This window comes from Balaenoptera ricei, chromosome 1 (genome assembly GCF_028023285.1).
Source record: "Balaenoptera ricei isolate mBalRic1 chromosome 1, mBalRic1.hap2, whole genome shotgun sequence".
Taxonomy (NCBI): Eukaryota; Metazoa; Chordata; class Mammalia; order Artiodactyla; family Balaenopteridae; genus Balaenoptera; species Balaenoptera ricei.
In genome coordinates, this window is record NC_082639.1 from 17,062,584 (window position 1) to 17,085,888 (window position 23,305).

Here is a 23,305-nt window from a genome sequence, read left to right on the forward strand (position 1 = left end):
TCCAAATATTATTATAATTTTATTGATTCTAAGACTTTTTCTCTTACATTTAACACCTCTAAATTAAGGATGTATTTTAAAAATTGTTGTCTTCTTAGCATCCGTGAAATATAGTAATTAGGATTCAGTTCTGCTGCTGTAACAGGGAAGTCCAAAATAATAGGGGCTTAATGAAAGAGAAGTTTCTTACTCATGTAAAAGTCTTGGAAGGCAATACAGGGCTGGCCCTTCCTATTGTGTTACTCATCCTTAGCATGTAATTTCTGTCTTCTGGTTCAGTGTGACTGCTTCAGCTTCCATTATCATGTCTGCATTCCAGCCTAAAGGCCGGGATAGGAGAAACTATTACCCTTGTTTTTAAGGCTAGTCTTGAAAATTGCATCCATCGCTTCCATTCCCATTTGCCAGAACTTGGTCACATCTAGCTGCAAAAGAATTTAGGAAATGTAGTCTTTACTAAGAGCCATATGCTTCAGTAAAATTCTGTTACTAAAGAAGAGAGGAAGAATTGGCAGACCGCTAGCAGTGTCTGCTGCAGTGATCAAACCTTACTTTCTGTCCAGTGTTGATGATTAAACTATGTAAAAAAAATTGCCCCATAATAATGGTCATGAGAAATAGAAGATACAGGAACTGAACTTGAAACTGATTTTTAGGCACCTGGAAAATATTATGTAGGATGATCAGAACTCTCTCTGCTTACCTTTCTTTTCTTCACTCTGAATTGGAAAGAAATTTTACAGAAGACCTTGTTTTTTAGCAGAATGTTATCCTGTTTTTCAGAGGTGGACTGAGGAACCATGAGAAGACAGCTATTCCTATTTTCTCTTCTTTTATTATTAAGTAAAAGACATTCTTCTAGAATAATTCTCTAGAATTAATTTAGTACTTGGTTTAGTGTGATTATTTTGATAGGTAATTTGATTTAATTTAGGGATCAAGATCCTTAACCTAGTATGAATGCTCCTCTAGTGCATTACAGGGAAAATGTAGTCAAGATGGTTTTGATAGGAACAGGAGAATGTATATTTCCTGTAGGTTACTCACTTGTATATACAGAGATTTTTTTTTTCTTTTCTTTTTTTTTTGAAATTAATTAATTTATTTTTGGCTGCATTGGGTCTTTGTTGCTGTGCGTGGGCTTTCTCTAGTTGTGGCGAGCGGGGGCTACTCTTCGTTGCGGTGCGCAGGCTTCTTATTGTGGTGGCTTCTCTTGTTGTGGAGCACGGGCTCTAGGCGCGCAGGGCTTCAGTAGTTGTGGCACACGGGCTCAGTAGTTGTGGCTCGTGGGCTGCTCTAGAGCGCAGGCTCAGTAGTTGTGGCGCACGGCCTTAGTTGCTCCGCTGCATGTAGGATCTTCCCGGACCAGGGCTCGAACCCATGTCCCCTGCATTGGCAGGCGGATTCTTAACCACTGTTCCACCAGGGAAGCCCCAATACAGAGATGTTAACAGACTTTTATAAGTCATGATTAAGAGTTGTGAAGGTTACTGTACGAGCATATAGACCTGGCATCCAATCCACAGTTAGATGGTTCTGTGACATTTTTATGTTTAATAAGGTGGCAGCTTTAGCTAACAAGAAATTGTAATCCCTTCAGAATTATAATTGAAAAAAGGATTTTATCTTAAAATATAGGTATAGAGGGTTTGATGTTTCTTCTTTATTCTTCCAGAAAAACTGTTATAATTTTTCATTGACTCTAAGATGTCATATATCCCACTTCCGTAGATGTCAAAATGTGGGGGGAAAATGGCTGGTAACAAGGGTAAGGAACCTTCGGTAAAGATATGTTCTGATTTTAGAAATGTTGAAGTGTAAAAACAAGCATTCAGAATGGATGAAATGTAATAAATCCTTGGTGCATTTGTAATCAATAGCTTCTTAGAATGGAGGACTACAGTAAGAGAAGCTAAAGTAATTGTATCTGTTTGTAAGTTAGAATGCTTTAGAGTGATCTGACTTTTTCATTATAAAAATCTAGGTTTTGACCTCTTCATGCCATGAATATTGAATTAGTAACTAGGCAACTTGGTGCTGAAAGAGCTGCTGAGGCCAGGGATCACCCTGATCTTTGTCCAGTCCCTCATGTTGCTCATCTATTACAGACGGGAGGTGGTGGTGCTCTGCTGCTTATTGGTTATAGCCTGAGTAACTATAGCTCTAAGGTTGGGTAAATGGACCATTCTTTGAAGCAGTGGTCTTTGTATTGCAGTCTAGTACACATATACCTGTACACACACATGTGTGGGCACGTACAACTGAAGGAGATATTGCACAAAGTAACACTTGACACACTATGTGGGATTCATTTTGAAATAGCCTCTTCTCTTTCATTATAAAAAGAAACATGCTGCTCTTTATGCTACTTTTGATTTTTTAAAAAATACTTAAGTCGAAACCAACTAAGGATCAGAAACTTAGAAAATTGACTCTTATTTGCAAGTCACTATTTCTCTTTTTAGGTTCTTTTAGCCCTAGTAGTTGGGTTGCTGGTTCTGTTATTGTTCTGAATGAGAGAGCCTGTTGCTAATTGAAGGAAAAAAACACATGTATAAGTACAAATAATTAACAGAAATATCTTTAATCCTTTTGTAGGTCATCATCAAATTTGAAATATTTAAAGTGGATACAAAACTGTTTCAGCAATGCAGACAATTAAGTGCGTTGTTGTGGGCGATGGTGCCGTTGGTAAAACATGTCTCCTGATATCCTACACAACAAACAAATTTCCATCTGAGTATGTACCGACTGTAAGTACAAAGCTTCCATCTATTAGTGAAATATATTATAATTTGATATCCTTTTGAAAACTTTCTCTGTGTACTGAAATTTTTCTGTTGTCTGCCTTTGTTTCCTGTTTTTAAAGATCTTGACTTCTCATGGGTAAATTATATACACTTTAAAATTAAACACCTGAAAAATCAGTGGAAAGTCAGAAGGGGTGATACAAGGGTTTGCAAGAAGTGCTGGGAGGCAAAACTCCAATAGACAAGATTCTAAAGAGTGGTGGTCTCAGTTTGGAGAAGTATGCCCTACATTTTGGAATGAGGTGATTTTTTTTGATATCTTGGCCAATGATTAATCAGTGCTTGGAGGTCTTCTGGGATGATTTTGGGGGTCTTGTAACTTCAGGGAAAGTAGTATGTGTCTCCACTTATTCTCCTTAGGGAATAGAAGGAAAGCTTATGGAGCTGTTGCCCTAGCAGTAATGGAGCTCCAGACTGGTTTTTAGAGGCACAGAAGACCTGTTTTTCTTATGAGAACGTCAACAGAAGAAGCCTTTGGGGATTCTCTCCCACAAATGCTTTTTATCAGCTCCTTGGAAGAGTAGAGGGAAAATTGGAATAACAAAGATACTGAAGTGAGAGAGAGAGAGAGAGAGAGACAGTTATTTAGAGTAACACTCATTGTGAATGTGTTTGGGGATCCAGTGTTTGTCCCAGGTTGGTTGACCAATCCAGTGGTGTAATTATATTAAACATAGTTGTCTATTCTGTGGTGAGAGAGGAGCTAGGGTTGGCCTGGCCTGGCAATAACCACCTCTGTGAAGTGAGCTCTTTTAGGGGTGGGTTATGAAGCACCTATGTATGATTAATATGGGACTAGTATTGTTTGGAAGTAAAAAGGAAGAAAATGTATTATTACTTTAGGTTAGTCTTCAGAGATGAGAGCATTTTTAAGAGGGTGACAGGTTAAAGGCTTGGTAATTATGTTTAATTGTAATTGAAAGTCTATAATGTCCCAGGGCAGATAAAGTGATTGAGGTAGGCCCAGGCTATTGGAAGAAAAATTAGGTTTCTTTGAGGGGGAGAAATCATATTTTTAAATACGAAATCGTATTTTCGAGTTGGCCCATTTGGGGACACTCTTAAGTGAAAGAAGTTCTGAAGTTGAAAGGGACTTTTAGGGGACTTTTAGAGATACATCGATTTTGTGGATCTTGAGTGAGGGCAACTGTCAGATTGTTTGTGTTTCAGTCTCCATTTAAAGTTGTTCTCTTGTAAACATGGTTTCTGAGTCTAGGCGTTCTATTTAAGGAGGGCTTATGGGTGTTTTATGTATGTGTTTGTATGTGGATCTCTGGAAAAGGGTTAGGTATGACTTAAGAAAATAACCTGAATGGTTTGAGAGCTTAACCACATTCTTTACACTTCCTTGTTCTTGTTATCGAGAACTGACTTTCCTTGAACTGCCACCTCCCCCAAAGCCCTTGCTTCCAGTCCACTCTTGCTTACGTTTAAACAAGCTCCCAACAACCCACTAAAACATGAACCAGAAAATCAGTGTTAAACAGAGCTGATCTTAAAATGTAACATCCTTCTCCTGGTTGCAAAGCCTTGCTTTTCAATTGTAAATGAATTCAGAGGAGTCCATGAATTAGTGTTGGGTCTTTTTTCATTTAGCACTGTTAGCTCCCATTTTCACAAATGACTTAGTACAACCAATATTAGTATATACCGAGTTTGTTAATGGGTTTTACAGTCTATTTACAAATAGTATACCCTTTTCACTATCCTTAAGTGTACATAAACACACACACACCCCTACCTATATACTATCCTTAAGTATACCCAATTCAAAGAAGATATCTTAGGTCATGTGGTTTGTACCCAATAACATGAGTTTTATTCATGAAGTCCCAACAGGTAATCTGCCAGCTGTTTCTTAGACACATCCCTTGAGTACCTTGAGGGAACCTGCATTTCTCTCTAATGGGAATGTTTGCAACAAGGCTGCTCCTGTCTTCAACCCTGAAAGGAAAAAGATTATCATGGATCTAGGAGATTTTAATACTAGATTAAAAGGAAATGGTCTATGAAGAAATAATTTCTTAGAAATCAGGTTGAAAATTGAGGTGAACTTTAAACTACTGTCTCAAAAGTTTCAAACTTGAATAGGATCATTTTGTATAGCCAGGGGACTCTGCTCCTGTGACACCTCTGAGCCTTCTGTGGGTTTTTATCCAAGCTGCTGGGGTAGAGCAGACATCCCAGAATACATCTCCTGCCACTTTTTCCAAGAACTATTAGGTCATGCAAGGGCTTAGTTGGCAAGGTTGGTCATATAAGAAAGATGGACTAAGAGATGGTTGAGTCTTGGGAAGGAAACATTGTCTTAGCTTAAGAGTTGTCCTGTCCTGTTTTGACCATCCTCTTGCACACTAACAATGTCATATTTTTATGTTTTAGGTTTTTGACAACTATGCAGTCACAGTTATGATTGGTGGAGAGCCTTATACTCTTGGACTTTTTGATACTGCAGGTGAAAACTTGATGTCTTTTATAATGTTTTGGTCTGTAACTATAACACTTGGTGGTTGTATTTTTTTGGACATTTGGGAAACTAGAAGATTAGCATACCATTTGCTTTTTGTTAATAGCAGGATTGAATATTATGATGGTCGATGCTTGACCGAGAAGCAATCCCAGACCTGGAATAGTGAATAGGCATTTGGGGTACCCTGGATGGATGGTGTGGAAGGAGATAAAATAGGATGAGAGCAGAGTACCTTAGACAGGCTGTACTATCACTCTGATATTTGAAGACTTATTTAATATATGTGTCTGCATATTATATGTACAGATAGCTTCTTATATTATCATACTATAGCTTTTTATTTTATACTACATTTGAAAATATTTTGAGGGCAAACCAATATCTAGCTCACAGTATTGACATTTGTGGTCAACTTTTCAGATTTAAGGAACAGATTTCTTTCTTCTTTAAGTATTCCCAGTTTCTCAGTGTTTTTTCCTTGTTTTAACAGTAGCTGCACATCTTCATTTCTGACTTTTCTCTGTTGTTTCTGTTGTCATCAGATCAGTTAGGCAAAGGAAAAATTCAGAAAGGTATCCTTTTGGTATTTAGGAATCCTAACTTTTTTGCTTTTTATGAGTTACCCTGTCACTGTCTGCCAGCTGACATACTGCTCTTATGGAGTGTATCATACTGCCCACTTTAAGGAACTGTCTAGATTCAATTGGGAGGGTGAAATGGAGAGACAATAGTAAACAGTTAAGTTTAGAGACCAGTGGCTTTCTTTTTTTTTTTTTTTTTTAATAAAGTTATTTATTTTTTATTTATTTTTATTTTGGGCTGCGTTGGATCTTCATTGCTGCGCGTGGGCTTTCTCTAGTTGCAGCGAGCGAAGGCTACTCTTCGTTGTAGTGCACAGGCTTCTCATTGCGGTGGCTTCTCTTGTTGTGGAGCATGGGCTCTAGGCATGCGGGCTCAGTAGTTGTGGCACATGGGCTTAGTTGCTCCGCGGCATGTGGGATCTTCCCGGACCAGGGCTCGAACCTGTGTCCCCTGCATTGGCAGGCGGATTCTTTTTTTTTTTTTTTAATTATTTATTTATTTATTTATGGCTGTGTTGGGTCTTTGTTTCTGTGTGAGGGCTTTTCTCTAGTTGCGGCAAGCGGGGGCCACTCTTCATCGCGGTGCGCGGGCCCCTCACTATTGCGGCCTCTTTTGTTGCGGAGCACAGGCTCCAGACGCGCAGGCTCAGTAGTTGTGGCTCACAGGCCTAGTTGCTCCGTGGCATGTGGGATCTTCCCAGACCAGGGCTCGAACCAGTGTCCCCTGCATTAGCAGGCAGATTCTCAACCACTGCGCCACCAAGGAAGCCCCGGCAGGCGGATTCTTAACCACTACGCCACCAGGGAAGCCCCAGAGATCAGTGGCTTTCTAATGGTGTTTTAGGCGTTTAAAGTTTTTATGAATTAAAAATTATGAGTAATGGTATATTAGAGGAAACTTGGAAGATAGACAAAATGAGATAATGACCTACATTTCATGGTAGGTGAGGGATTTTTTTGTGTTTCTGTGTGCCCTTGGAGGCAATCTATATACAGAGAGAAGACAATTTATGGCTACTTGGGGTTGAAAATTAATTTTAAATTTTATTTTCAAATTTCAAAGCTTATTTTTATAAACCTTTACGTTTTAATCAGTGTTTAATTTTTTAGCTTTATTGAAGTATAATACAATAGAATTCACTCATTTTAAGTGTTCAGTTTGATTATTTTTGCTGACCGTATAGTTGTGTAACCTCCACCATAATCAAGATACATCATCCTAAAGAGTTTCCTTTTGCCCTTTATAGTCAGTCCCTTCCCTTGACCTGGCCCTAGGCAACCACAGATCTGCTTTCTGTCACTATGGTTTTGCTTTTCTAGAATTTCATATCAGTGGAACCATACAGTCTGTAGCCTTTTGTGTTTTACTTCTTTCACTTAGCATATTGTTTGAGATTCATCTATGTTATGTGTATCAGTAGTTTGTTTCTTTTTATTGTTGAGTAGTATTCCAGTCTATGAATATAGCACAGTTTGTTTTATCCATTTACGAGTTGCTGGTTGTTTGGGTTCTAATTTTAAGCTATGATGGATAATGGTGCTATGAACATTTGTATACAGGTCTTTGTATAGTCTTAGTTTGGGAGTGGGTAAGCCTTTAAATTTAGTTGCACACTTATTAAATCTTTTATTAAAACAGTCAGTTTTGACAGATTGTTCTCAAGGTGGCCTATGGTCCTTTGATTACTATTGGTTTATTTAACTTGGATTGGTCAGACTTTAATCCCAGTCAGCCTCATTTACAACTGTTAAATTTCTTCTAGCACTTTAGATTGCATTTATAAACTTAATGTATTTACTTTTCTGTTTTAAGCAATTCAGTTTGCTTGACCTGACAAGTGAAACATTTCCAAGTTTTTACATATGTAACTTTAATAAACCTGATAATTCACGATTTTCTGTATTTGTTTTAATTTATCTTAAACAGTATTATTTACAACTTTCATAAAATTCTTAACATTTTCAACAAAAAACCTCAAGATCAGTTACTCAATTACACAGTTTAAATTGGAATCAGAAAACTAATCTATCATGTTCTCTAACATGGTGATAGTTTTTTAAAAAATATATTTATTTATTTATTTTTGGCTTCGTTGGGTCTTCGTTGCTGCATGCAGGCTCTCTCTAGTTGGTGGCGAGTGGCGGCTACTCTTCGTTGTGGTGCGTGGGCTTCTCATTGCAGTGGCTTCTCTTATTGCGGAGCATGGGCTCTAGGCACGCAGGCTTCAGTAGTCGTGGCACGCGGGCTTAGTAGTTGTGGCTCATGGGCTCTAGAGCGCAGGCTCAGTAGTTGTGGCGCATGGCCTTAGTTGCTCCGCAACATGTGGAATCTTCCTGGACCAGGGCTCAAACCCATGTCCCTTGCATTGGCAGGCGGATTCTTAACCATTGTGCCACCAGCAAACTCCCATGGTGATTGTTTTAAATATTATATAGACACTGAGTATTAAATAAGAATAGGTTATTCCTAAATGTAACTGAAAATTAACAATAATAATGTTGATTTATTTCATCTCTATATTAGATTCTGAATCTTTCTAGGGGTTAAAGGACATTCACTAAGGAAATTATTTTACTATACCAGGCAAATTGGGGAGTTTTCACCTCAACTGGTTAAGGTCGCTATGAGCCAGAGATCTTTTTTGACAGGCACTGGAGACCTGGGACTGTAGGCATCCAGATTGAGTCTCCTATCTTTGATGTACCTACAAGGAGACTCTGTGTCCTTCTCCAAAGGCCTTAATCTCAGAGTCCTGGTTCAAGTCATGCCATTAACTCAATTTTCTTTCTGCTAAAGCTTTCATCCCCACTGAGATAGCCTCTGACTTCCTTTAACTGGTTACTTTTAACCTGTTGATTGTGTTATTTTATTTTGAATTCTTCAATTTATTTATTCTTTTTAAAAACCTTTTTAAAATTGAAGTATAATTAATTTACAATGTTGTGTTAATATCAGGTGTACTGCAAAGTGATTCAGTTTTTTATATATATATGTATTTTTTTCTTTTTCAGATTCTTTTCCATTATAGGTTATTACAAGATATTGAATATAGTCGTTTTGAATTCTTTTTATACTATTCCTGTCTTTGGCTGAAACTCATAGATATACTAAAATAATATTGTTTAAGACCAGAGATAGGACTCTCCCTCTGTTTCATAGCTTTATTTCTGCCCCTGTGGTCACAACACCAAATTTTTTTTTTTTTTTTTTAATATTTTTTTATTTATTTGGCTGCGCTGGGTCTTAGTTGTGACTCGCGGGATCTTTTTAGTTGAGGCATGCGAACTCTTAGTTGCATCACGTGGGATCTAGTTCCCTGACCAGGGATCAAACCCGGGCCCCCTGCATTGGGAGCGCAGAGTCTTAGCCTCTGGACCACCAGGGAAGTCCCCCAAATTCTTGTTTAATGAGTTTCCACAGTTATTTATTTATTTTTTTGCACATGTTTTACTATTGTGTATATAGTTCTATACTTAGCTTTTTTCACAATATGTTTATCATAAGCTCTTTTTCATATTGAATAATTCCAATTCCACCAGCAATTCCTTTCTATGTCAAAATTTAAAATGTTATTCTTTATTATAGAGATATAGGTTTTGCTTATTACAGGAAAATCAAAATATAGATAAGCAAAAGGAGAAAATGAAAAAGCATCTATATCCAGAGACAGTCACATCTTAGTGTATGTCCTAAACAGAGCTCTTCCTATACATTCATTGTATTTATACATAGGAAAAAAAAGGATATTCTTCTCTCTGTACCTGACTTTATCTCTTAAAAGAAAAGCATGGTGATACCTCTCAGTGTTGTACTTGTGTGTCATAGTCTTCATGGTTACACAGTAGTCTGTTGTGTGGCAGTTCACACCACAATTTGTTTAACTTCTTTTGTTAATTTAGGGGTCTGTTTGCAGTTTTCTTTCATATTATGATCTTTACTACAGAAACATTTTAGTATTTGGACACACATTCTTTTTTGTCAGTTTTTGTCTTGATTTAACTTCAGGCTTACAGAAAAGTTGCTAATACAAAGAACTCCTTACCAGGTTCACCAGTTCTTAACCTTGTGTGACATTCTCCAGCTCTATATGCATATTGCTTTTATTTCTACGCCATTTGAGAGTAGGTTGCATACATCATGCCCTTTTGTTTCTTAATGCTTCACTGTATATTTCTTAAGAGCAAGGATATTCTCTTACAGTGCACTTATCAAATTTAGGAAATTTGACATTATATATAACATTTTAAACTTTAACCTGTAGTCAACTCTCTAATTTTGTCAGTTGTCCTAATATTGTCCCTTAGAGCAATTTTTCTTGTATAGGTTCTGACCTAGGATCACACATTGCATGTAGTTGTCACTCTCTTTGGTTAGTATCCTTTAGTATGGAACCTCAGCCTTTTATGGTATTGGCATTTTTTTAAGGAAACAGGCCACTTATTTTACAGAATGTTTCTCAGTTTGAGGTTGTCCATTTCCTCATGAGTAGATTCAGGATATTACATATTTGGTTAGAATACCAGATCAGTAATGTTACGTCCATCTCAGGGTATCACCTTTTGGTAAAAGTAATTTTGATCACTTGATTAAGGTGTTGTCCAGTTTTCCTACTATATGTTTAGAATTTTTCCTTTTATAATTAATAATTAATTTGTGAGGAGATACATTAAAATGGTATAAATATTCTTTATACCATTGTCATTAAATAGCAGCCCCTCTAGATTTAATAACCATTGACAATTCTTGCCTGAATTAATTTTTCCTACAGTTGTTGCAAAATGGGAATCTAGGTGCTAGATATGCTCATTGCTACAGAGGTCGGGACAGAGATAAGACAGCAAAACAGCTGTAGCATGCTAGTGACTTGTTCTGCACCACAGTGACTTGTCCTGAATATCATTCATTCAACTAGGGAAGAAAATATTAACATGTTTATTCTGGATAATGAGTTTTTGTTGATACTTCCAATTTAGTCCAACTCAGGCAGTCTTCTTTGCCTTCACCAATTCCATATTTTCATCTCCATTTCTTCTATAGTTAGAAGCTAGGTTCCCCAAAAGATGTACCCGTTTTCAGTCCTGCAATACACACAAAACAGTTTCAGAATTGCTATACTATACCACTGTGAAAAACAAATATGTAAGAAGAGTTCAAGATTTGTTTGCAGTAATTTTTTTCTTTGGTCTAATAGCATACAAAGTTCCTTGTTCAAAAGTTACTTGGATTTGTTATCCCCCCCGCACCCCCCGCAAAGTGTGGCTATGTTATTTGGAATACAGTTGGGTTCATTTATGTTTACATTAAAATTGTTTTTCCCCATTCTCATTTATTTTATTTATATATAGTCTTAATTGTTTTCTTAGGTTCAATTTTCAAAACATAGCTTCATTTTAAAATTTTAATCATTGTAATCACAGTCAATCATTCCGGGCATTACCATGGTAATAAACAAGAGAAAGGTTGGACTTGGATGCTAGGTAGAGCAGTTAGCTAGATAGTTGACAAGTTGCTTAACTGTGTGGGGCTTAATTACCTCGATATGTAAAATGTTTAAAATATTTTCCTTTTAGAGGTGTTGCGAAGATTCAGTGATAGTTTAATAAAGTGTATACATATGTAAAAACTCAGGAGCTGTGTATTTATGATTCACACACTTTACTATTAAAAAAAACCCAGCACAGGGACTGGAATGTGTTTGGTGTACAGCTAATATTATTCTCTTCCTTAGCAGAAGAATAATATTCAGAACAAGTCATAGTGGTGTACTTAGACCTGGTTTAGCTGATTCTGTTTTTTGTTTGTTTTGTTTTTTAAAAATAACTCCTTTCATTGAGGTTTTTCTAGTATCTGGCAACCTTCTGCAGTTACTGATCAATTACATTATCAGGAATGACAACGCTCTCCATAGAGATATTTATAGCTGCTTTGGTCTGTAGTTTAGTGCTACTGTGGAACCTTCCAAAGGCGTTACGACTAAGATTTGAATCTTCAGTAAATTCTGCATTAACATGCAATAGTATAGAGTTTTACAGATGTTATACATAAAATAGTAGGAATCTCAGGTTCCAGAGTGTCCCCATTTATTTTTGGATTTTTTTTCTTTTTCTTTTTCTTTTATAATATAAAAGGTATGGAATTATTTAGGAGTAAGCTCCATAGCACAGAGGAAGCAGGGATCACTAAGTGCCATTAAATTTTGAGTACTTGGTTGTAGAAAAAATGTTTAGGTTTTAATTTGTGGTGGTAAATTCTGTGAAATGTTTAATTTGTCTTCTTGGGTTTATAATGTCCTACTGGAATTCTCTGAAAGTGTTGTTTTTTAGCAGTATTTATCTTATTTAAATACAGTATCTTATTTTTCTTACCATGAGATCATTTCAGATTTTTCATATGGACCAGAGTCCTCAGTTTAAACTGACTTAGTTCCTCTTGAATTCAAATTCTGAATATGAGATTGTGAGGAAGGAAAAAAACCAGCAACTCATGAGATGTATCCGTGCTTTTTGTCAAGTATTAGAAGTTAAGTGATGAGCTGGTGTACTGTTAGAGTAGATATAGTTTAGGACTTGTAGTCAAAACCTGTCTCACACAGTAGAGTGAAATTTTCTTGATCATGTTGTGTACCTTAAAGGATGTTAAATGATAGTGCTGCCTCACACTTAGAGGATAGATTTTAGCTGGATAAATTATGCTTGGATATTGAAGAATCTTGCTCATCTAAGGGATCGTACTCGTTTCCTTAAATGTAGCACTTGTAGCAAATGTAGATGTAAGGTAGCCTACTTTTTGTTTATCGAACAATTTTAATTTTTTTCTCCTTGGGAAAGGAAAAGATTTATAGCTTTGAGGGCTTGTTCATTGCAAGTAAATGGACAGACCAGTACTGCTTTGGATCTAGTGGTAAAAAAGAATGGCTGTATTTGTTTTCTGTCACCAGTCCATCTGAATAGAAGGTTGGTTGCATGTAAAACATTGGGCATTTATTTAGATGCCCTTAGTGGTGCTCAGGAATACAGACTTGGATCTGTTTTTGATGCAGGGGCTGAATGACTAAAAATGGAGCCTTCTCTAGTATGCCAGACTTAATTTTTGTGAAATATATTCCATTTGAATAAGGTCTAGGGCTAAGAAAAGGTGTGTGAACGTCTGTACTTTTTACACAGCTTGGTTAACTGTTTTGTTGTCTTATTTTCTGCATTTATTTTTTGTTTAGTTGTTTTATTGGAGCTCTGGTTGTGATGCCTCAAAGCTCCAGCTAGTGTTAGAGCTCAGGCAGTTTGAGAGAATTGTTAAAGAGTTTGGCTGATTTTGTTTTCCCCTTTCTTTTTTTTTTTTTTTTTTTTTTTAAACCTTGGCGATATTGACATTTCAAACCCGATAACTCTTTTTTTTTTTTTTTTTTTTAATTATTTATTTTTATTTATGGCTGTGTTGGGTCTTCGTTTCTGTGCGAGGGCTTTTTCCAGTCGCGGCAAGCGGGGTCCACTCTTCATCGCGGTGCGCGGGCCTCTCACTATCGCGGCCTCTCCCGCTGCGGAGCACAGGCTCCAGACGCGCAGGCTCAGTAGTTGTGGCCCATGGGCCCAGCCGCTTCGCGGCATGTGGGATCCTCCCGGACCAGGGATCGAACCCGTGTCCCCTGCATTGGCAGGCAGATTCTCAACCACTGCGCCACCAGGGAAGCCCTGTTTTCCCTTCCTTTCCAAATCCCTTCTATGTCTACAGTTGTACATTATATTAATAATTTAAGAAGTGAGAGTTACACATCTTAGTGCATACCTTTGAATTCCTTTGATTCTAACCTTAGCATATTGCTATAGTAAGTATTCAATAAATGCTAGAGGTACTGATGGTGGTTTTATTGTTTTGTAATATCTGCTATTTTGACTTCTCCTTCAACCTTTATTCACTTTCCATAGAGTATTATCCTGACAATACCTTTATTGTCTACTATGATGTATTATTTAAGTGGCAATAAGAATGACATCTTTAATTATCATGTTTTGATAGCTACCCTAAATTCTTGTATTCTCTCAATGCTGGCAAAAACAAAACAAAACAAAAAATCACTGGCATACAAAATATTTAACTTTCCTTTTTTCCCCTTAAAGTTTTTTTTTTTTGTGGTAAAATAATATAACATAAAATTTACCATTTTAACCATTTTTAGCATACGGTTCAGTGTCATTAAGTACTTACCTATTCTTTTATTTGTTTGTTTTTTGGTTTGTTTTTGGCTGCGCGGCATGCGGGATCCTAGTTTCCTTACCAGGGATTGAACCTGTGCCCTCTGCAGTGAAAGCGCAGAGTCCCAACCACTGGACCACCAGGGAATTCCCTTTTTGTTTTTTTCTGTTTGTTTGTTTGTTTTTTAGGGCTGTTCTTTTAATACATAGGATTGTTGTAGCTCAGTTTTGAAATTGGACTGTTAAATCCTTCCTCTGTGACTCTTCCCTTCCCTTCACAGTTTTGGAAATGTGTATGGATATTTTAAAACACTTTTTATCTGGAAATAATTTCAAACCTATAGAACGGTTGCAAAAATAGTATCAGGAGCCCACATACATCCTTTAACCAAATTTACCAGTTGTTAATGTTTTACCCTATTTGCTGCATTTTTCTCTTTCAACATATTTATACATAATTTTTTCCCCCTGAACTATTTGAGAGTAAGTTGACATTTAGCCTTGAATTAGGTATGTATTTCCTAAGAACAGAGACATTTTTGTATAATGGTAATCAACTTAAGGTAATTTAGCATTGATACCATACTCTGATCTAACATCTATATTCCAGTTTTGTCAGTTGATCCAAGTCCAGTTTTTTCTGCTTTTAGTATAGGACCATGTATTGCATTTAATTGTCATGTCTCTTTAGTTTCTTGTAATTTGGATCAGTTCTTCAGCCCTCCTGCCCCCCCCCGCCCCCCTTTTTTTGGTCTTTCGTGATGTTTTTATTGAATACAGGCCCAGGAAATCCTCTCTCCCTCCTCCCCTTATAAAAATGTTCTTCATTTTGGGTTTGGTCTGTTTCCTCATGATTAGATACAAGTTATGCTATTTTGGTTGGAATACTACCTTAGTGATGTCTTTCTCAGGATATAAATGTAGAGGCATATGATACTCATCTGCCACTCATTGGTGATGGCAATCTTGATCACTCAGTCAAGGTGATGTTGTTTCTTCACAAGGTAGTTATGTTCTTCCCCTTGTGGTTTATTAATAATCTTTAAGACCATACAGATATTCTCCTTTTCACCAGAGTTTCCTCCATATTGATTTAGTATCCATTGATTCTTGTTGAATTTTTTTCTATGTGTTTTCAGTTTCAGGTACTGGTCTTACATGTACACATTAACTAAACATGTGAACCTGCTTTGGTAGTCATGGGCAGTGGATTTTGTCAGCTGGGTTTCATTGAGATTTTTCTTCCCTTAGATAGTTTCACTGTGATTGTTTCTTAATCAGATCTGAGTAGATTTGATTTTTAATTATTTCTGTAGCAACAGTTTATTTTTGTTACATTATTGTTTGGTTGCTAGTAGACACAAAGATTGAAAACTACAAATCAGTAACAAAGCAAATAATTAATACATAACAAATTCATTGCTGTTCTAAGGACGTGAAATTTTTTTTTGGTTTCTGGTTTTGTTTTTCTTTATTGATGTGTAGTTGACTTACAATATTATATTAGTTCCAGGTGTATAACATAGTTATTTGATATTTTTATATATTACACATCATACAAAGTTATTATAATATTATTGACTGTATTCCCTGTGCTGTACATTACATCCCTGTGACTTATTTATTTTATAACTGATAGTTTGTACCTCTTAACTAGAATTAGCTGAGTGAGAATATTGCTCAAATATTCTATTACAAAGCCATATATTTTGTTAAATAAGTTGCCTTCTTATTAATGATAAGTGTGCTGTTAGCTGCATGCTTAATCTGTTGACTGATTTGTGATTTTAATGCTATGAGGGCACCAAGATTCAGTTGCTGATTTCTCCAGTTTTTTTCCCCCTTAGGGCAAGAGGATTATGACAGATTACGACCGCTGAGTTATCCACAAACAGATGTATTTCTAGTCTGTTTTTCAGTGGTCTCTCCATCCTCATTCGAAAATGTGAAAGAAAAGGTGAGTTAGTCAGATATTCTTGCCCTGAAAAAAAGGTTGTCATAGAACTGTTGATTGTAAATAGCTTTGGAGGCTTGTGGATTAATGCAGGTGTATTTTTTAAAATATCTTTTCTCTAGTGGGTGCCTGAGATAACTCACCACTGTCCAAAGACTCCTTTCTTGCTTGTTGGGACCCAGATTGATCTCAGAGATGACCCCTCTACTATTGAGAAGCTTGCCAAGAATAAACAGAAGCCGATCACCCCAGAGACTGCGGAAAAACTGGCCCGCGACCTGAAGGCTGTCAAGTACGTGGAGTGTTCTGCACTTACACAGGTGAGGACTGTGTGGAGCCCACGTTTATCTACAGTGGAGTGGTTTAGAGCAGCATTAGGATTCAGGGGTTATTTCTGACAGCGGTCTGCAGTGCTCAAGAAAGCTGCCCAGGAAGACTATGACCAGCTTCACAGTGTATGTTCTTTTGTTAGAGGTCTCTGTTTTTATGGAGAAAATTATTAGTCTCTAAATAAAGCTCTCGTGTTGGTGAGCTCCCACGTTTTACTGAATCATTTATAGTGGTCAGGGATTGTGTTAAAAACAAAAATTAACGGAAAGGTCCAGATTAGCACAAATTTACAAGAGCCTGTGAATGATTCCCCTCCCTCCCCCCCAACTTAAAATTTCATCTAAATAAATCTGATTTTTTATCAGTACTGGCAATTGATGCTATACTGTTTCTGGGGTAATTCAACTGGGATAGGGAATTGGTTGTAATCATTGAGACTTTCATGTCAGAGAAAGCTACCTAGGCCATTTCTCAAGCATGCCTTTATACAGTGTCTCCATTCTTATGTTTTTGGAGGCGTTCCTTCTTTATGCAGTCCTCTCTTCTTTCTGAACGATTTAATTGGAACTCTTCTCATAGTTTGATGGGAAACTTCAGATTCTGAGGACAGGGAGCAGTGTTAGGGTATTTAGAGTGAGAGTTATAACTGACCTGTGTGTTTCATTTTCTCTACCTTCATGGTATCACCAACCAGTTCTCTCCTCGGAGTACTGTTCTGGGGACCAAAGGAAAGAATAATGTAAATAATTAGCACAGAACTCTTTTATTCTACTTTGACATTTGAACAATGAGCAAACATGCCTAATTGAAATAAGGCAAGACTGAAGGGTGGAGATTTCTTATAATTACATGAAATTTACTTATATTTGTCATGCTACTTTTTCAGGTAATTTTTCTTTTTTATTAAGTTTAAAAAAAACACTTAGATTCTTGATGATATGTATACTAAGGTAAATAGCATATATAGTTACATATTATACATGTACTAGGTATTTAATATGTAGCGTGTAGACATAATTTAATAATCTCCAATTTAGCCCTGGGTTGGATGTGTAAAGATAAAATTTTTGTTCTTAGCTGGATATTTCACAGGATGACTTCAAGGCCTAATTTCTTCTCCCAAACCCAGTTTTCCTTGGCAGTTTAGTTCTGTTGTATTGCTATTGCAGATATTTAAAAGTTGAGAAGATTTTACATCTTCTCACATGTAGCACTGAGATTTTTTAAAATGCCTGATGCTTCTGTGTTTTGATACCATCCCCAGAAAAGTGTGTGTGTGTGTGTGTGTGTGTGTGTGTGTGTATTGAAGAAGGATGTGTGTGGAACATTTGAGTCAGATAACTGTTGCATATCCCCATTCTCTAAATACGGGTTGCTTTTGGGGGAAATGGAGGCAAGTAGGCCATGTGGACCCAATTTTAGGTCACTAGTGAAGCTTATTTTAGAGAATTAGATGCTTCCATATAAAGTTTTTTACAGTATGAACAGGTTTATATAGTAAGTCACTTTCCAGAGAATAGAAATTTGAAAAGGTCTTAGCAACTACATTTTTCTTACCAGATTTTGAAGTTTGGAGAAATCAAAAGAGAAGATAGAAAATGGGGTCCCTGGGTACTGTTTGGGAGCTAGAATTTTTTAGGATTCTGTTTGTTGGTTCCTTTAAAACTGAGCTCTTAATATAATCGGATAGTGTGATTAAAGCAGGGGTTAGTTTTGTCTTGTAGGGGATTAATTGATCTTTGTCAATAAGCAAGAAAGTATTTGCTTCTTATTAAGGGATGCCCTAGTTTCTGATTGTCGTCCTCCTCTTTTTTCCCTTATAAAATTTATTTCTCTTTCTATCTTCCCTCCTTCCTTTTATGTTTGACAACCAGAGTTTGCTCCTAGATGTGTAGAAAGAATTTCAGAGGAACTTTAACTTTCATCATTTCTACTTTGTAAAAGACACAGAAGGAAGGAAACTTTTTAACCTCTTTGCCTCTTTCCAAGTGCTTACTGTTATTTCTCATTTATTTTGTCCCTAGTGGAATGTGTGAGTGCCAGTTCTCGAGACTTCTGTGGTGGGGGGAGGGCAAGGTGGGGGCGGCTGGGGTAGTCTGGGCCTGGCGCTCGTTATTGGAGCCGTGCTCTGGGGCTTTGGGGGAAGGTTTTACTTGGGATCCAACTGACTTAAAGAACATGTGGAACTTCTTTGGGAGGTAAACCTGTGGCTTCAGATTTAGGTGAGTTTAGGTGAGTCTGTAGACCTGGTACCAGTCGCACTGTCACGCTGGAGTTCTGGCTGAGGTGTAAGTGTATTTCTGCATCTTAATCCCTGTAGATCTGAGAATATTCTTTGTTTTTCACTCCATGCTTTATGCTCTGATACCCATGCAGACATCTAAAAGCATTGAACTGCTTGCTAAAACTCATTCTAGGACCCCGTTCTTTGTTTTCCTATTGGGTGGTGGTTACTTGCTCTAATAACATTACTGAATAACTGAGGTGTATGCTGTTTCTAGAGTCTGTTGTTTAAACTTCTCCCAGTTGGTACTGCTGAACATTTAACACTTTTTCTAAGTGTCTGAACCTTTTGTTCTGGGAGACTGGTTTACTCTGAAATCCTGATTAATCCCATCCAGATATGTCATTGAATCTAGAAACATGTAGCATGCCTGTTAGCCTGCTATTTGTGTCCTTCAGTTATTCAGGGGATGAATTCACAGAAGCCTGATATTGTAATAGGTGTGGTTCCAAAATGTGTGTGCCATTCTTATCATTAGAAGTACTAGGGAATTCTGCAAGGCCTAATTATTCACTGCATGTATCTCATGCTTACATATCCATTCCTCTCCTCTGGCATTATTTTCATTAAAATGTTGTAATTTAGATTTCAAAGTGTGATTGTTATAGAAGTCAACATATGGCATTTTCACAAAAATTGCTTTCTTGCTCAGTTAACCTTTTTTGAGGTAAGAAGTTTGTTCTCTTATTTACTGTCTTGATAATGGGCTTAAGATCTAGCTTTCTGGCAGTTATTTTTCTTAAGGCACATTGCTTCTGTGAATTCAGCCCGTTTAATCCAGACTGCTGTTGTATCTGCTGGTCTCTCTAATCCTCTAACCTGGCTGCTATTCTCTCTCCTCCCCTCTGTCTTGTAGAGAGGTCTGAAGAATGTGTTTGATGAGGCTATCCTAGCTGCCCTCGAGCCTCCGGAAACTCAACCCAAAAGGAAGTGCTGTATATTCTAAACTGTTTTCTCCTTCCCCTCTTTGCTGCTGCTTCCTGTCCCACTACTGTAGAAAGATCGTTTAAAAACAAAGGAATAAAACCATCCTGTTTGAAAGCCTCTGCGTCTTTTTACTCACCACCTTAGAGCAACCTCTGTATTAGTTTTTGATCAAGAATGCAATATCTTATAGAATATTTTTTGTGATCAGTAGTCAAGCTGGACTTGTTTAACTTTCTGCTGCTTGAGTTGCCTGATGCTCAGAGCTGTTTGGTTTGGATTACTATTGCAAAAGGGAACTTGGTCTGGCATTAAGAATGTCCTCTTGGAGAAAATAAGAAGAGTTTAACACTTCTAGATCTTAGTTCTAGATGGAGAAAATAACACAAACATCATTTTACTCTTACTATCAATTGTTAATTGTAATTGCATGACAACATTTATGGAAAAAGGGTAACCTGCTAGTACAGTGTAATGGGGAAGGGAGGATTCTTTTCTGGTTTTCCTTTGTGTAGTGAAACTTTGTGTTGCTATTGCTTTGGCTGTCTGTGCTGTAGTGGAGTATTTGTCAGTCTGGGTGGGAAAGATAATTGATGTACCTGCTACTGCTTTATGAGATCATTTGTTACATTATCTTTTAAGAGTAGCATCCATTTTAACAGTTGACTTAAGGTTTGTTAATGTTGAGATGTAAAGCTGCCATCTTTATATTTTCCTGCTTCTGATTTTATTGTTGTGAGGGAAACATACAATTGTGGTTACCTTCAAATTTTGAAATTAAAAATATACAATTGTTTGTATAAATGGCTGATGAAACTTTATTCCTGTTGCACTGACTGGCTCTAGTTTTACCTATGTATCAGGTACCCACATTTTTGCTTCCTTGAATCCCCTTGGCTCTAATTGGTGGGATAAAGGGAGTTTAGAGTGACTATCTTTGATGCAGCTACTGTAATCGCTCTCTCCATCTTTGTCTGCGCCTTCCATATAAGGATGCCACTGCCCGGTGCCCAACCTCTCAGTCCTGTTCCATATCCAGCTGTTTCATTTGAATGCAGAGCTGCTTACTTGTTTTTATGTAAAATGTTTCAGCAGCATATTACAAAACTCATATTGAATGAGCAAATGACATGTGCTTCTTTGCTTCTTGTGACATACATTGGTCTGCAAAAAGCTTTCTCAAAGGACCACTGTCTCACTCATGAATATCTGCTCCTCTTCTCCTGAATTGCTGGATCCTTCCAGTGCCCTGCCTGGACAAAACTTGGTGAAGTGAGATGATTGTGTTGAGATTCAGGGTTGTTTTTAATGTTTCGTTATTTGCCAACTCCTGGGGGTTTGAATGTTTTAAATTTGATCTTCAACTTTATTATACTGAATATCAGACTGCCCATTTTTTTCTTTCTACCCCTTTTCAGAAAGGCCTAAAGAATGTATTTGACGAAGCAATATTGGCTGCCCTGGAGCCTCCAGAACCGAAGAAGAGCCGCAGGTGTGTGCTGCTATGAACGTCTCTCCAGAGCCCTTTCTGCACAGCTGGTGTCGGCATCATACTAAAAGCAATGTTTAAATCAAACTAAAGATTAAAGATTAAAATTCGTTTTTGCAATAATGACAAATGCCCTGCACCTACCCACATGCACTCGTGTGAGACAAGGCCCATAGGTATGGCCCCCTTCCCCCTCTCAGTACTAGTTAATTTTGAGTAATTGTGTATTGTCAGAAAAGTGATCAGTACTAGTTTTTGTTTTGTCGTTTCAAAAAGTTATTATTATTTTTTTTTGTTTAAAAGCAAGGCATGCTTGTGATGACTCTGTAACAGACTAATTTGGTTGTTGAAGCTGTTTCCGGGTTCCACTCTGGCGAGTAATCTGGGATATCTAGTTTTTTTTTTTCTTTTCTTTTTTTTGGGGGGCGGGGGAGTGTGTGTGGGATTTGTTTTTATTTAGTCATGTTTTTTTAATTCATTAACCATTGGACAGCCCTTAAGGGGAGGAGGATAGATTGATTCCACATTCCACTTCCTAGATCTAGTTTAGAAAATGTGTTCCCCACCTGGTGCTCTTAGGAAGGAGTATAGTAAACGCCTCATTTAATAATATACTCCTTTTTGAAAGTTGCCTTTTCTCTCCACCCTTGAGTAGGTCCAGCATTTGATGAAACTCATGAAAGTGGGTGGAACCTGTCTTGCCCCTCCTCTTTTCTAGGATGCACTATATATGTGACTGTGACTCTCAAGGAAATTTGTTTGCCATTTGCTGATTTTTTTTGAAGTTAATTTCTAACTACTTTCACTGATAAATGAAGAAAAGTATTGCACCTTTTGAAATACACCAAATGGATTGAGTACGTAATTAAAAAACAATTTTTTTTCCCTGTCAGTCATTGTCTTTATATGCTTAGCATAGATGTGCAGCTTAATAGTGTATGATACAGTGTTCCTAGAACACAGCTGAAGACCTGGTATATAGAGGAAATCCGAGGGGTGGTGCTAGAAGACAGATGTCTATGGGATGATTCACATCCTCTTTCAAGTTATGAGGATGGAGACCTGCTTCATTAAGAAGCTGGGGGTGGGGTGGGGTAGGGTGGGGGTGGGGAGAACATTTAACAACATGGGGACCAGTCAGGGGAATCCCCTTATTTCTGTTTTGCATATGAGGAACCCTAGAGCAGCCAGGTGAGGCTCTCTAGTTTAATAAAAATCCTGGGGAGAGTCTTATGAAGACTCTTCATAAGTGTTAATAGGGATTTTATCAGCTTATTTTGGTTGCAGTTTCCAAGTCTTAAAAATGTTAGGTAATCTTCCCCACCTTCCCCAAATCCTACTTCTTGTAGATTTCATTAGTGTTGAACCAATGCTTTCTCATGTCTGAATTCTTTGTATATGCATTCTTTTCAGATGTATTAAACAAACAAACAAAAAAACCCATTACAAGTCAGCCTGGGGGTTGTTATTTTCCCTCCGCCTCTTAATTTTTAGATATTTAGGAATGAGAACTTGACTCTTATTGACATCAATTTCTAACAGATTTCAAGATAAAGATTTAGGGCATAAAGATTTAATGTACTTTGTTTTGTGGAATTCAGTTTGAGATTTTTTTTTCCCCTCACATTCAGGTTTGTGCCTTCTCCCCTGAGTTTGGCAGGTAGCCTACATACTCCTTCTCTTTAATACCAAGTGGGTTCATAACAGTTCTTAGTGAAGAAATGTTCTGGAAGCTCACTGCTCATGTTTTTGGAAGGAAATGGCAGCATACTTCCAAATCCATCCATCAGATGGAAAGCAGCCATTTTTCTCCAAGTTTTCTTTATCAGTGGTTTTCAAACTTCACTGCTTTAGTAGAGTGGAGCTTGAGCAGTGGGTTATTTAAAAGCTTTCCAGGTATTTACATTATGCAGCCAAGTTTGAGAACCACTGCTCCTAGGTTGTTAACCTCAAACTGCTTCTATAAGATTCCAGATTCTGTGCTTTGAATCTGAATATGGGACACATTTTCTGTAGGTGACAAGAATGATTCATTTCCCTTAAGGGCATTATACTGATCTGTATGAGAATCTTAGAAACTAAGGACTGTTAATTCAGTTAATAAGGTTGATACAGTGTATAGCCTCATTTTCATAGTTTTCTATATGGAGTCATATTTGACTTGATTCCATACTGTGCTAGAACTAAGCTGGGCTGGTTGGGAATGGGTTAGGAAGAGGCAAATCTAAGCTTTGCTGTTTTAACCAATGTATCTTATTCCTTGTTGACCATACCAG

The 23,305-nt window shown here is 37.3% G+C and overlaps 1 protein-coding gene across 3 annotated transcripts in view; it reads left to right on the forward strand.

Moving 5' to 3' along the window:
• The window catches only part of CDC42 (cell division cycle 42), a 45,840-nt gene extending 23,368 nt beyond the window's left edge, over positions 1–22,472 (forward strand). For 2 of the 3 annotated variants that reach the window (XM_059915669.1, XM_059915683.1), the window contains exons 2-6: positions 2,599–2,753; positions 5,193–5,265; positions 15,896–16,005; positions 16,125–16,322; positions 20,959–22,472. In XM_059915669.1, the coding sequence (XP_059771652.1) occupies positions 2,649–2,753; positions 5,193–5,265; positions 15,896–16,005; positions 16,125–16,322; positions 20,959–21,048 (576 nt within the window). In that variant the 5' untranslated portion in view covers positions 2,599–2,648 and the 3' untranslated portion in view covers positions 21,049–22,472. Of the gene's footprint in view, positions 1–2,598; positions 2,754–5,192; positions 5,266–15,895; positions 16,006–16,124; positions 16,323–19,472; positions 19,658–20,958 lie in introns of those variants that run through there. The other variant, XM_059915677.1, reaches the window with a different exon arrangement.
• Positions 22,473–23,305: the final 833 nt, after the last annotated feature.